Genomic DNA, 14372 nt, shown 5'->3' on the forward strand with positions numbered 1-14372 from the left:
CGCGCTGCACCAAAGCTGATTCCGAGTGTATCTGGCCCTCCGAATATCGTGTATTTGATCCTCAAGTTGAATCCTTTCCTAGTGACTACGGCGCTACAAACGGGTTCCCTCAGCCTATTTCTAATCCGGCGGGACTGAATACTAGCATTTTTCTTGTTCCTCAATTGAAAAACACCAGTTCTCTTCCCAACAAATGTCTACTAGGATACCGGCTTGGGGATGTCAAATCTTGAGCTAATCTGGAATGAACTTGAAGAGCTGTCTTTGACTAATTTAGTGATGCTACATCCAAGTCTCCATCTGATGAACCCGGGTCAATTGATCACGGAACTCTAGTCGTCAATTCGAAGCTATTAGAATACGCGCGAGACTATGGGCCCAAAAGTAGTATGGCCGCCAGCCGCAGACGCTTTTGATCCGGAAGGGATTATGCCACTGGCACAGCAATCCACCGGCGTGCCCAGGATCATAGATGATCCTATTTTTCAAGATGTTCGCGATTTTTGTAAGTATACCTGCTGTCGTCCATAGCTACTAACTTATCCGACACTTGAGGTAGTCGAAAAGTTTTCTGACTCGATTTTTCTATAATTATGCAACAATTCACGAAAACCTTCACGTTCGAATAAGACGTAGGTTCGGGGCTTCAATGTCTCTTAAATATGGAATGCTTGGAATGGCTGCATTGTTCCGATCGAATTATGAACATTCAGTAGTGCCTACGTCGATGCAAAAAAGTACCAAGGAGTTACATCGACTTACGTCACGCATGATTCAACTCGAACTAGAGAATGATGCCATTTCCCCTTGGATAAAGCTAGCAGGCTTGTGGGAATTATTGAACTACGAAGTGAGCTATCTCCCACTATACTTGGTTCGGTGATAACATCTACGCGTAGTATTTTGACGGAATTCTGTCCTCTTATTATGCCCACCTTAACCAAGCCGCCTCCGTCGTTCGGCTCGCCTTAGGAAGCAACACCATCGACATTCTGAAATTGAGCGGAGAGCAAACTTTCGATCTTCGTTGTATTGCATGGGCCGACATCCTAAGTAGCATGGCGCTTACTCGTCCCACCTTGCTCAACTATGAATCGGATATTCACAACCGACCTCAATACGACGACTCTGGTGATCCTGACAAAGGAGTAGAATGGGTTTTTTGGATGCCCTGATATTTTGGCCATTCTCATGGCTCGCACGAGCGCACTGAGACATGCTTGCATTTCATTCGAGGAAAAGTAGAATGTGGGCATGAAATTCAACAACTTGTCTGTGATTGGAAATTTCGACCCGTCCCTGCACAACGTTCGGCGTTACGAGTAGCACGAGTTGCCTCACAGGAGATATGGCGTCACGCAGCTATTTTATACATACATCAGGTGAGCCCTTGTCCGAGCGCATATAACTAGGATTGTTATTCTGACTATAGTATTTTCTCAAGTCGATACTCAAATCTGATTCCAGTAATCCTGTTGTAAGAAACTCGGTCAAACTTATCATCCAAATTGCGTCTACACTCATTCCTGGAGTAAACCCCGATTGTTTCCTTGCAGTCCCATATTTCATTGTACGTTGGTCATATTGCTCACATGACATGTTCACTACAACACATAATAGGCCGGATCGTTCGCAGCGGTTCAGAAGGATAGGTATACCTTGAGATCCCGGATCCTAACTAGCGGAAACGAGGGGTTTTTTGAGGCATCTAGTAGTGGCGCTCGACGATTTGTGGAAAGAAACAGATGCCAAGGGACGCCTCACCACTTGGTCGGAGCGTTACCCGCCCAGAATTGTGTTTTAGAGTACTCCTTTACTTATACCTGAACTACTTACTTTGATTTCAGCTAACATTTACGAACTTTAATCATAATTACAAGTATTTTTCACCCAGCGGCAAGCCGCACTTCTTGATGATTGATAATAATCGAAACGTTAGCCGCGAGAGCGAAACAATTAATGATGCAGGTCACATCCGCTGTGGAGTCCCACGCCGCGTGGCTTCCTCGACCATATCTACTGAATTACTATTTCTTTCAACTACCACATGATACAGTATCGCGAGCCCCAATTAAAAGCGTTTGCGTTTTTCTCTTCAATCCTAACGCGAATATGCCTGGTTGTTCTCTTGGGTGTAAGATAACACACAGTCCTCAGAGCATAGCACACACGAACAACTTGGTAATATGCCACGCCTTGAACTCTCTCGATTGAATGCTCCAAGGTCCGAAATGGTCACAGGACCTTCAAGTCAATCCTCACGTTATTCGGCTCGCTGCATACCAACCTACCGGTTACCTGGTGGCGTTGATGTCGAGGATGGAGACGGGGTCGACCCTGCGGGTCTTACTTCGCCCGAAAATATATAAAGCAACAGTTCAAGATCAGCAAGCTTTCATTCATCCTTACACTCTTACATTTGCACCATGCTCCCACCAAAGTGGTCCATCCGCCCCATCTCTCCCCGTGACATACCTGATATCTACCATATATGCCTACTACGGGCGATGCGGGCTAGTCTGCTGAAGGACTGCATCAATACCCGGAGCTCATCGGGCTTATTTACGGCGAGCTTTATTTTGTAGTCGCACCTTCCTTTGGTTTCGTCCTTGTTCGGACACAGCCGGACGGTCGTGAGGAAATACTTGGATGCATTCTTGGCACACCCGACACCCGCAAGTTCGAACCGGCAATCGACGAGCAGTGGTTTTCCCAGCTCCGGTCAGACTATCCTCAGAATCCGTACCCATTCAACTCTACTCAGGCTGACCGTGTTATGATCGACCGTATTCACCAACCTGAAACGACGCCCCCAGAGGTTCTTGCCACAACTCGCGCCCACATTCATATTGATTTGCTGCCCCAAGCACAAAGACAAGGATGGGGATCAAAGTTGATGGGGAAAGCTGTGAATTACCTCAAAAAACAGGGTTGTGACTCATTATTCGTTGGGATTGGTGAGTCCGGGCTCTAATATGCATGGCTCAACTCGACGGCTAATCTGTTCCTGAAACAGAGCCGAGAATGCACGCGGCCGTGCATTTTACCTCGCGTTGGATTCAAGCATCATACTTCATGGGGAGATTATTATCGTCTCGACTTTAAGAATTGGACACGGACTTGACCGCCTCTGAAAGTGCAATATAGTTGCAGTTGTGAGCTTGCATGTACCAATAAATTTTAGTGTATTATACTGTAATCCATATGCTTAAGGTTACGATACTCTGTGCTGTTGCCCTGTCATATAGGGGGACGTAGTCCGACGGAAGAGTTGAGCCCTGATGAGATTCACCGTTTCATTCAAGCTGCGGGTCGGTGGTACCTGACGGAGCCCTCTGTGACGCGCTGTGTGCCTACTGTAGCTTTGTGCCGAAGCGAGCGAAAGCCTAGAAACGGGATGTGGGCTCTGATCACAACAACACCCGTTGTTCCCGATTATCCAGTCGTGACATGTCTATCAAATTGTATTCACAGGCCTTTGATTAAATTGATTGACGTCACTTTGAATTAGGATATGGGGGTGGCTTTTTTGTTGTTCATAAGGATCTCAACTTCTCATGAAGATGCATCGATATACAGTGCGTCTTATGGGAAGGGGAAGGCCATGGTAACACACTTTAGGGGCAACAACTAGCATGATCGTATGCAAAGGAGCATAGCTTTAGCCATATACTCTTCAGAGTTTAATTAATCGATACCGACACAATGTTTCCCGTACACGAGGCAAATTGAACAAACGCCACATTGACCTGATATCAACCTGATATCAGAAGACCTCTAGCTCCGGGTGTAGCTGAAATGGCAAGTGCCGCAAAGGGGTGTGGTGGCAATCTACTGGTATTTAAAATCAGATATCCGCACTGTGGAATAGATCATCGATGTAATATTCATATAATCACATATCATTCGGATTTTAGTCTCCAGTCCAGCAAGGCACCTGATTCTCGCCAATCCAACCTGGAAGCTCCTGGAACCTATCGGGAGTGCTATGATCGGTCACACCAACTCAACAATCAAACACTATGCGTATATCTACAAAAATCCGGGCCCATTCTGGTTTAGCATAATTCCACTCTATTGGTCGATTAAATAATGTCCTCGAGGCAGGCCATGAGAACATGAGGTGTACTGCCAACGCGCGCGCATACACGCACATGCACGGTCAGCCTTTACTCTCTCGGCTCGCTAAATCACCGCTTCAAGCTCAAGTTCTTGTCAATATAAATGGAGGTTCCATGTATATGCAATACTCCTCGTCTACTGCTATATACCAATACTTGTGTCTGAGACTCACCTGACCGTGATAACCGGTAGAACTCGAAGGCGAGACGGCAGGCCATGAGAACATGAGGTGTACTGCCAACGCGCGCGCATACACGCACATGCACGGGTCAGCCTTTACTCTCTCGGCTCGCTAAATCACCGCTTCAAGCTCAAGTTCTTGTCAATATAAATGGAGGTTCCATGTATATGCAATACTCCTCGTCTACTGCTATATACCATACTTGTGTCTGAGACTCACCTGACCGTGATAACCGGTAGAACTCGAAGGCGAGACGCATATCTGTGATACTTCGTAAACCGATAAAAACCCACTTATTAAGCTCGCTCATAGTAATAATTAAAGGAATCTAAAAGACCATCCTTGGTGGGTTACTAAATTATTGGAAATTGCGAGTTAGTAAGCCAATGTTTACCGCGAGAGCCGCCTTCAACCGCCTACATCCCCTCCCAGCCGCTCCTCTCATTTAACCGCGCGCATATGTTTGATTTGAGCACTGTGGTATAAGTATCATGGAGGAGCTCTAAAATGCTTCCCTATCTCACTTGTTCCTCGATATTGACAAGGTTCCTTTTGGTTGAATTTGAAGTCGACATTCGCGGCTACGGGTACCTTTGAACGATTCTTACAGTATGGCAGCCATTCCTCCCACTACTTCAGCCAATCTCCCAGATGCTAGTGACGCTTCGCCTCTTCAGCCTCCTGAAAGAGATTTGGGGAGGGCCATCGCTACTGATCGCGAACCTCAACTCCAGAGCAATCAATGTGGAATGGAAATGGGAACACTCAGTGGGAACACGGCCAAATGTAGTACTTTATCTTTAAACTCGGAGTCTTCGGAATGGAACATGAGCACCAAAAAAGAGTGGATTGCAATTGCTGCTTGTTGTTGGTCTGTTTTCTCGGTAAGTGATTCACGAAAACGGGAAGTGATTCATCCGGTTACGATTAATGATTTCCTAGGTCGGGTGGAATGATGCCACTACTGGCCCCCTACTACCTGCTTTCCAAGCGCACTATGGAGTGAACTTCACAGTTGTATCTATGCTCTTCGTATCAAACTGCGTTGGATTTCTCTCTGCTGCCGTAGTTAACAGTAAGTAGAAAGTATCAACTCCACGTCCTAGCTGATGTTTGCTCTAGTTCGTCTGACTGACCAGTTGGGACTTGGGAAAATTATACTATTCGGTAATAATTTCAGAAGAGTCGAATAATGTGTAACTAAAAGATAGTAGGCGCTATGCTCCAGGTGTTGGCGTACTCGCTTTTGGCTCCTGCTCTTCCATTTCCTGTGATGTGTGTCGGTGAGTTCATATAATCGAGCAGCATTTGTCGTTAGCTAAAGGGACTTATCAGCCTACGCGATCAATGGCTTTGGTAACAACCTCTCATTCGATTTTATAGTCTGATACTGACTTGTGGTTGCGTCATTCATAATAAAGGCGTTGGATTTCAAGACGCACAGGCAAATGGGTTTATAGCAGGCCTGCCAAAGAAATCATCAGAGAAGATGGGGTTATTGCATGCTGTTTATGGTAAGTATGTTGTATCCCGATTAGCAAACTTACTGAGCCGCGGACATAGGCGCTGGAGCATTTGTTTCGCCCCTGGTTGCAACACAATTCGCCCAGTCGACGAGGTGGTCCTTCATTATCTGATTTCACTCGGATTGGCCATAATAAATACGATAACATTGCTAGTCGTCTTTAGGCTTCGTAGGCAACATGGTGAGGCTAACCGACAAGGTTAATTAGTATGACTGAATAAAATCCTGGTTGTAGAAATAACCGGCCAACCTGATCCTAAGCTTGCCTATTATGCCGAGAATGCCAAAATTTCCGGTAATGATAATAAGTACAAAGAGATTTTTAGCTCCCGGGCCGTTCAATTAATGTCCTTCTTTATCTGGGTTTATGTCGGGCTTGAGGTCACAATTGGCGGTAAGCGAATCGCTAAGTTTGTTGAGTAGGTGCTGAAACTCGGTACCCTAGGCTGGATCGTCACTGTATGTAGCGAATAACTCGATAGCTCGAAGCACACGCTAACCCCCCCCCCCTAGTTCATTATTGATGAGCGTGGTGGCGGACCTTCTTCCGGATACATATCCAGCGGTTTCTTTGGAGGTAGGTAGCTCTGTTGATATAAAACTACTATTTATCACGGGCAATTAATCATATAGGCTTAATGCTTGGACGTGTGGTCTTACTTTGGGTTAACAAAAAGGTACCTTTGGCAGAAATCGTACCGCTCGGATTCTGACACCCTTAAGATTGGGGAACGTCGCGTTATCTACGTCTACTGTATTTTGTGCATCGGGCTCGAACTAGTTGTATGGCTCGTTCCCCATCTTGTTGGAAACGCTGTCGCAGTCTCCATGGTCGGGTTGCTTCTTGGTAAGTAAATACGTTAGTTGAGGGTATCTGGACTGATGATCCATGTCCTTTAGGGTGGGTTATAAGTTTGAAACATAAAGTTTCTACTAACCGCTTGCTAGACCTATGTATCCAATCGCAATGAATGTTACTAATACGATCGTCCCGAAGCGGTAAGTATTGTAAAGAGCTGTTTGTTTCTTAGAGCTAATTGAAGAGATAGAATCATTACGGAGAGTATTGGCTGGATTGCATCGTAAGTGGTATAAAGGCTTAAATATTCCATATAACCCATAGCTATTATAGGTTTGGCCAAGCGGGATCTGCAGTCTTCCCATTCATGACCGGCGCGCTAGCCGAAAAGGTATGCAAGAATTGAGTTGCGTATAAATCCTGCCACTAACCCCCAAGGATTACTATAGCATAGTGTCAAAGTAATGCAGCCCTTGTGAGTGATTTGGACGCAGTTGGTCTTTTCGAAGCTTATATAGCGACAGGGTGGTCGGAATGACCGGGGTACTTATTGTGCTATGGACGTTGATCCCTAGACCCACGAACGGAAAATAATTTAGAGATTTACCAGGATGCCAACCTCAAACCAGCTTCTGATTTCAATTTGGCGTATATAAAACCAGGACAAACTACGCATGGCAGATATTGATCTTTATCTTGTATAAGTTACAGTGCTCTTAATCAACCATACTGATTCTTCATGCACCCAGCTGGTTCACAAAAGTCCTAGATCACGTCAAACCTTTTGGAATCTCTTATCACGTCACTTTATCAAAATAAATTTAATTAATGAGGATAGATAGCATAACTGGTGGCTATAATGGATGAAAGATACGGAACACAATACTTCAGAACGTAATCCTTGGTAGCCTTTTGTCCGACCAGCAAGTCAGACGACCAGGACACTCTGTTTCCTTCCATAGCTCGTCTAGACAGCGAGCCAAGTTTCGTAAATAGAGAGCATTCCCACAGTTGACTAGTCGAGATCGCATATTATATCTGTCTTTCTGTGAAGTTGCGTAGAATGCGCTCTGGTAACGCAACCTCAGACTCCACCCGGGACAACAAATAGGAGACTCACGATAAAATAAGGGAGATAGAGAAAGGAGTCCGGGTTGCTACCAGGTTCAAGCGTAGAAGAGATTTTGATTATATTCTTGACAGAATCTCTAACGATAGGGTGCCCAGGGCCGGACTTGAATATGGCCTATGGTAGAGTATGGGCCAAGTCGGGCGATCGGGTTGTGTATAACACACTCACATGATGGACATATAGAATAGTAGTGTGGCGCCAAATCTCTTGGGCTGCTATTCGTGCTATTCGCAGGCGAGAATCTTTTGTCTGCAAAGGCCTGATATCCCAATTCCGTACAAGTTGTTCAATTTCAGCGCCCTTTGATACCCTTTCCTGCTCCGACAGATTCGAGTTGTGCCGCAACGCAGATATACGAGCCAGGAGGACGGCCAATATGTTGGGAATCCCATTCAACCACTCGATTCCTTTGTCCTGACAAGCGGCGTTTTCCTCTGTGCCCCGCTGGGAGGCGCGTCCAAGGTCCGATTCGTACTTGAGGCGAGTAGGGCTACAAGTCGCCATGCTGTCTAGAATATCGCACCATGCCCACATATTTACGTCGAACATCTGTTCTCCTCGAAGATTCAACAAGTCTATTGTGTCGCCTCCGATTACAGCTTTGATTAGAGGCACGGCTTTGTTGCCATGAGAAAAGTATTTAGATATCTGCCCTGTATGGAACTGGGTCCTGGTAAGTCAGAACGGGGTTGATCAGCATTCACTTACTTCGTAATCCATAATCGACACCAATCCTGTCAATTTTTCCCAGGCCGAGAGCCTATCGTTTTCCAAGTCACGCGAAAGATGTTCAATTGCGAGGGAGTAGACTTCTTGTAGGCTATCTCGCCAAGAAGAAGCCAGCATCGATCTTTCATAGTCGGCCCGGAACAGCCCTGCCATACATAACATTCCATATTTCGCCGAACTTGACGCATTGAACTTGCGAAACAACCATTTCACAATTTTATCTGAAGGTATAGTATAGTCGTAAAACAGCCTAGTTAAAAAGGTTGAATCTATGTGGAAAAAATGAGTCTCGAGCTGTGAGTGCAAGTGTGAGATGGACTTGCAAAAGTAAAGTATCTCCTGAAACACCGGTCAATGGGTGTTTTTCGAGTCATGGCCATCATCGATTGACGAAAGACAGGTGCCACCCCTTCGGGATCCAGTCGTCGGAGTTTGCACAACCTTTGGGCGGCCATATAATCCGGGGCCGAAATCATGAGCATATTCCCACATTCGTATCGCTTGGGCCTTGGTGATCCGCGAGCCAGGCGCAGTGCAGAACCTGTTCGGCACACTAGATAGATCCATCCGTGGCCAAGATGAAGACGGGCCAAGTCCACAAAATGGTTTGAACCAGAGTTGACGTTGACAGTTGCGTAGTCCCAAGTAGAGCCGTCACCCAAAGGTATTGATCCATTCGTATTCAAGTCGCCAGTCGATGTAGGTATAGAACTCGCCATCAATTCAGAGACAGCCATGTCGATTTCAGCTTCCAGCGAAACACCAGGAAACGCATGGCTATTTATATCCCCCAACGAACCAAAGGCAGATCGAGGTGGTGGCCAAATACATGCCGACCCCGTACGATCGCACCTCGAACAAACAGGCCACATCTCGTCGCATTTTTTACGCCTGTTCAAGCAGAGATGAGTCAAGGGTGCTTGATTATAAATAGAAAAGAAGGAAAGAAATCCACACCTTTCTCTACATGGCAAACACCCACTTCGTGAGCGCCGTTTCTTAGAACGCAGAGGTTGCGACATGAGAGCTCTAGGGTATCAAAGACTTCAAGCCAGTTGTAAATTGAAGATCCATGAGACCGGAGCAGACGGGGATCCACGTCGGTCGACACGAGTCAGTTGCGGTAGACAGGCAATTCGCCGGTTGTCTGACGGCATGCTCAATAATTCTGACGTAATATCGCCGGCCAAAAGCACCTCTGATAAAGCTAGTGCGCATTCTATGTTATTTTTGAGGACTTTCTCTGTGCATCAATGGCCTATCGCTACTCGCTAAGATTCTACGTTTGCTAATTCGGGGAATAACCGAACTTTACCACCTATAACTGGGGGATGTTAAATAAACTAGCATATAACCTGTATATAACTAGCGGATTCATCCAAAAAAGAGAAACCACCAACGCCCCTCGCGGCCACATGAACAGAAACACATCAATCAATTAACCCCATCCCAAAACCTAGACTCTCTCTTACACATACGCAACAGAACCAAGAAACTCATATTGTATTCCATCCAACAACAACAGAAAAGAAACAGCGTTGACACCATTATTACTAAGAAAAAAACAAGACAAGACAACAAACAGCGGGTAAACGAGTGGTGGCGCCGAGTGAGGCCAGGTGTGATGTGTTACGACGGAAAGAACAAGGAAAAGAAGAAACAGTTCGAGTGTGCAAGTCAAGAGTTCGAGAAACGAGAAACGAACGCAGGCGCTCGTATATGCTACCACGAGAATAAGAAAAAAAACGCGGTGTGATGTAGCAAACGACAAGCAAAAGAGAGCTTGACAAGAAAGGTATACAAGTCTTTTGGGGTGGGTGTAAAGTATAAACAAGGTATCGAACGAACATCTGCCACGTAAAATAGAAATTACTAACACGCCCACATGTACACGGGAATAACAAACACACCTATAACCAGCTCTCTCAAGTACACCCATCCACCAACCGGTTCTTGGGCTTAACCTGACCATAGTCGTCTATCCACGTCGTCAAATCTACCCAACGCACACACACATCAACATCCCATCCAAGAAAGATACAAGAAAAAGCAACGTACTGGGGTTGGTATACGCCTCGATATACGTATTGATATACTCGGCAGTGGGGAACCCTTCCGGATCGCATCCGACATTGCGAGACCCCTTGGGCTGGTAGACTCGTACCCAATCGACCAGCATCCACGTCGGGAACTGGAGATGGTCCCAGTCGATAGCTCCGAAATTGGGAGATACCCAGGTTGAAGATCATATACTGTTCAACCAATGCATCAGTACCACATCGCGACAACATCACAACACCACGATACGACGATACGCAAATGGGGAGGGGGGCTCAAGAAGAAAAACGTACCATGGGCTCAACAGGAACGGGCCTCGGTCCAATCTCCACACGCGGATCCTCGGCCAACCCGGCGCTCTTGATCATCCACGCCGGCTCGTTATCGTTTGTCCAGAGAATATACCCGTTGTAGCCTGGGATGTACTCGAAGCCGTAGACGGAGTAGCATCCGCCGCCTTGGGAGTAACAGTCCTGTCCGTTTGGCAAAAGGAAAAGAAAGGGAAAAAGGGGGAAAGGGGTGTGGGGACAGGGGGTGGAAAAGCCAAGAAGGGCATGTCAAATAATTAGAGGGGTGGCGAGTCGAGCCAAGGGCAGATTGAGTAAAAGCCAAGCCCCAAAAGGAGAAAGGGCCAAGTCAAGAGAAAAAAAAAGTACATAAAAGCCAAGTGTCAAAACGCAAAAACGCGTAAAAACACCCGATCCAAGTCAACACACGAAAGAAAAAAAGTCATGAGTGTCATTCCTTCTTCTTGACAACCACAAAAAAACCCACCTGGTTCGTGATGGACAGTCCCGAAGTCGACTGCTGGTACACTCCTCCGACGTACGAGTTGAGTCAGAGTGGTTGCTGAAGAGTTTATAGTTGTCCCTGGTGAAGAGAGGAAAAGGTGAGTATTAGCTTTCATGGAATTCTCAGATATTGATGTTTGAAAAATTGGGTGCGCTCGATTAGGGCCCGGTCAAAACGGCCACGCGAACCGAGTTGTCCATCCACGCGGGCCCTCCTCCATCCATCCAGGAACACAACAACCGACATCTGCGTCCCTAGATGTCCCATCCACATCACCTTGGTCTACGCCGAGATGAACGGAGATAAAACGCCAAGCCTGCGCACGTCTTAAAAACACCCTCATCCCTCTCTCTCAACATCCAACTCCAACCCCCTCTTCCCATCTTTCGACCCCCCCTCCCCAAAAAAACAAAAAAAACTCGACTCACGTAGAGTTCCACCACTCGTAGGCATAATTAAACGGCGCCCACTGTCCACTCTGGGACACATGCCCAATCAACGTTCCCGCATCGACAGTAGCCTCGAGAACATCGATTTCGGGTGCGGCGCGACCGACATATCCGCCAGACTGGCCTTTTCCGTCTGTTTCGGATGATTTGCGCTTGGGGCCGGGATGGGATTCGCCTGGATGAGTCGGGTCAGTGGTTGGTTTCGAGTGGGATGAAAGGGGAAAGGGAGGGCAATATGAAGAGGATAGGAGGGGAATGGAGGGAAGGAACAAGACACCCACCCTCGCAAGTACACGCGCTCAACCTCTGGCCAGGAAGATACGAAAGCACATCGCCGTTGTACTTGTCTCCGTTGATAGTAGCGTTGATGGGCGTTCCGTCCGGACGAGTCTGGTTCGGCAGCGTTCCAACGTCACATGTGTCCTACCAACGACAACAACGACAACAACATTAGACCCGGTGCTCGCTTGGGAAATTGGAAAAAAGAAGACGCACATAGCTGTATGGCCACGTCCCGTCTAGACTCGCGCCGTACCCTGCGCGTCCGAGGTTTCCGAGGGCCCACATGGCGGGCCAGAGACCGTACACTTTGGACGTACCCGGGAGAGAAACGTTGGCTTCGAGGGATGAGATCAGCCCTGAGCTTACTTGGTGTTACTAGGGGGACACATACCAACAAAGTACCCGCCGGTGAAGCAAAACTTGTTCCAACTGGTGATCATACCGCCCTTGTAGTCCATGCCGCGCCACTTCTGTCGGGCCAGGGTGATGTTCAGTTTACCGTCGTTGGTGGTGATCATGTCGGGAGAATACCACTCGAGGTTGTTTGTTCCCCTATTTCCTCGTCAACACCGTGTCCTAGGGAAGGGATTGTGGACATACCAGTAGTGCAAGTCGACGGCCTCCCAGTACGGATCGTCACCGGGATAGAAGCTGCGTCCATCGGCATTGAACTCGTCGCTAAAGACCAATTCCCATTCGCTTCCGTCGTTCAAACTCGTATGATAGTACGCGCTCTCGGGCGTGTCGTTGTCGATAAGGCCAAAGTTGCCCATCTCGGGCACCTGGCCCGAGGCATTGACACCTCCGAGATTATACCCGCCAAGCGTGGTCGAGGGCCGTTTGACGAGATACGACACCATTGGATATACCGCACTGGATTTATTCGTATAGGTGAACTGCGATGAGAGGAAACAACAGGGGCTTACAAGAGAGAAATCAGCCCAGAGCAGAATGATCAAACATCCGAGATTGACGATTCCCCTGGCGGTAAAGAGTGTTCCGGCAGAGTCCAGTTTGCGATCTCGTCGTGGATCCGGTCTGTGCAGCTCGTCGTCTGGCTCGTTCAGCATATGCGAGTCCCATCGTGCTGGGTCAGGCGACAGCGAATACTTGGACGAGAACGATATCTCCGACTGGGCCTGTCTCCTAGTTAGCAACACAACAGGAAAAAAAAAACTGATAAAAACACACAGGCATAGCACCGGTCATGCCAACAATCGGAACCTTCATATGCTGTGCAGAAAAGGTCTGTGTGCTAGATCGACTGCTCGCATAGCCAGCCAAGACCGGAGTGCTCGTGCCAGACGAGAAGAGCGGTGCCGTCTGGCTCTGGGGCGACTCGGGCGCACCGTACGCATTCGGGGTCGGAATGTCCAATCGCAGATTTTCTCCTCCCATTTTCGACGACGCTCGTCGATGCATTCTATACTATACACTGTATCGTGGTCAAAAGGTGAAAATTCAGTTTTCGAACGGGCGTGGCGTGTATCATAAATAATATGTTATTCCCATTCTTACTTGACGACCACCGTCCGGAGATGCCGATCTTTCCAAATTCCCTCTTACGTCAGATGGGCACAGACTCCGTTTTGGGGACATATCGTGGCTGATGACGCATCAAATCCAATTCTCCGCGCGCGTGTTTGAGGGGTTTATGTGCCGGTGTTGTGCGTAGGCTAAATGTAGCTCCTGCTCCTGACTATATTTACCCGATAATAAAATCTATTCTTACCACACTCGACTGTTAAATACGCCTTATGGATGTCTCGAGCACTCATAAAGTCCGTATACAAAAGTCATACCTCGAGGGCCGGCGCATGAATCCCTCGACCCCATTTCATTAATCCCGCACTTTATCCAATTACCTCCACCCTCTGGCTTATCATCCAGTTAGCAACGAGGTGCGACCAAACGCACACCCTATCCCAGCCCACAAACGAGGCAACCCAAACGAGGTCAACTGTGAACTATATTTTACATGAAAAAAACAATACTTCGAGTGCTCGATTCTTATCCCTAGAGAAACTAGCTCCACAAGCACCCTTTTTTGCGATTAAACCTTCCCTGTGGGCTGAACCGTAAACTCCCGCCTATCCCTCGCCTCACTTGTGTTGCCCCGCCCTGGATTTTCAAGCCGTGTTTGAAATCCAACTGCATGGACCCGTAGACTGGTATACATAATCCACATACTGCAGAGCTCACACCCAATTCAATCCAGAGGTATAAGAAACAAAATCGGGCACTAGGACTATAAACATCATCCCCGCCCCCAGAAAGGTCATCTCGCGACGATAGCATAGCCC

At 47.4% G+C, this 14372-nt stretch overlaps 3 protein-coding genes across 3 annotated transcripts; 2 read left to right on the forward strand and 1 right to left on the reverse strand.

Moving 5' to 3' along the window:
- Positions 1–769: 769 nt before the first annotated feature.
- RhiXN_05630 (Fungal specific transcription factor domain) lies at positions 770–3105 on the forward strand (the record flags this gene model as incomplete). The annotated part of the gene is made up of 6 exons (XM_043325446.1): positions 770–850; positions 900–1157; positions 1206–1382; positions 1445–1570; positions 2519–2957; positions 3017–3105. 6 exons carry the CDS (start codon positions 770–772, stop codon positions 3103–3105), a joined length of 1170 nt encoding a protein of 389 aa, XP_043180878.1.
- A 1809-nt stretch (positions 3106–4914) lies between these two features.
- Positions 4915–7221, forward strand: RhiXN_05631 (major facilitator superfamily transporter; the record flags this gene model as incomplete). The annotated part of the gene is made up of 18 exons (XM_043325447.1): positions 4915–5187; positions 5246–5378; positions 5426–5470; positions 5518–5586; positions 5639–5659; positions 5725–5817; positions 5867–5921; positions 5993–6009; positions 6064–6222; positions 6274–6287; positions 6342–6405; positions 6462–6505; positions 6552–6679; positions 6777–6827; positions 6878–6910; positions 6961–7018; positions 7077–7102; positions 7152–7221. 18 exons carry the CDS (start codon positions 4915–4917, stop codon positions 7219–7221), a joined length of 1353 nt encoding a protein of 450 aa, XP_043180879.1.
- Positions 7222–7514: 293 nt separating this feature from the next.
- RhiXN_05632 (glycoside hydrolase family 16 protein) lies at positions 7515–13491 on the reverse strand (the record flags this gene model as incomplete). Its single annotated transcript, XM_043325448.1, has 15 exons — positions 7515–7697; positions 7748–7873; positions 7928–8422; positions 8468–8738; positions 8837–9379; positions 10436–10484; positions 10547–10679; positions 10840–11003; positions 11376–11416; positions 11767–11962; positions 12069–12210; positions 12283–12404; positions 12461–12621; positions 12670–13208; positions 13261–13491. The coding sequence occupies 15 exons, from the start codon at positions 13489–13491 to the stop codon at positions 7515–7517; spliced, it is 3396 nt and encodes a 1131-aa protein (XP_043180880.1).
- Positions 13492–14372: the final 881 nt, after the last annotated feature.

This window comes from Rhizoctonia solani, chromosome 6 (assembly GCF_016906535.1).
Source record: "Rhizoctonia solani chromosome 6, complete sequence".
Classification (NCBI taxonomy): domain Eukaryota; kingdom Fungi; phylum Basidiomycota; class Agaricomycetes; order Cantharellales; family Ceratobasidiaceae; genus Rhizoctonia; species Rhizoctonia solani.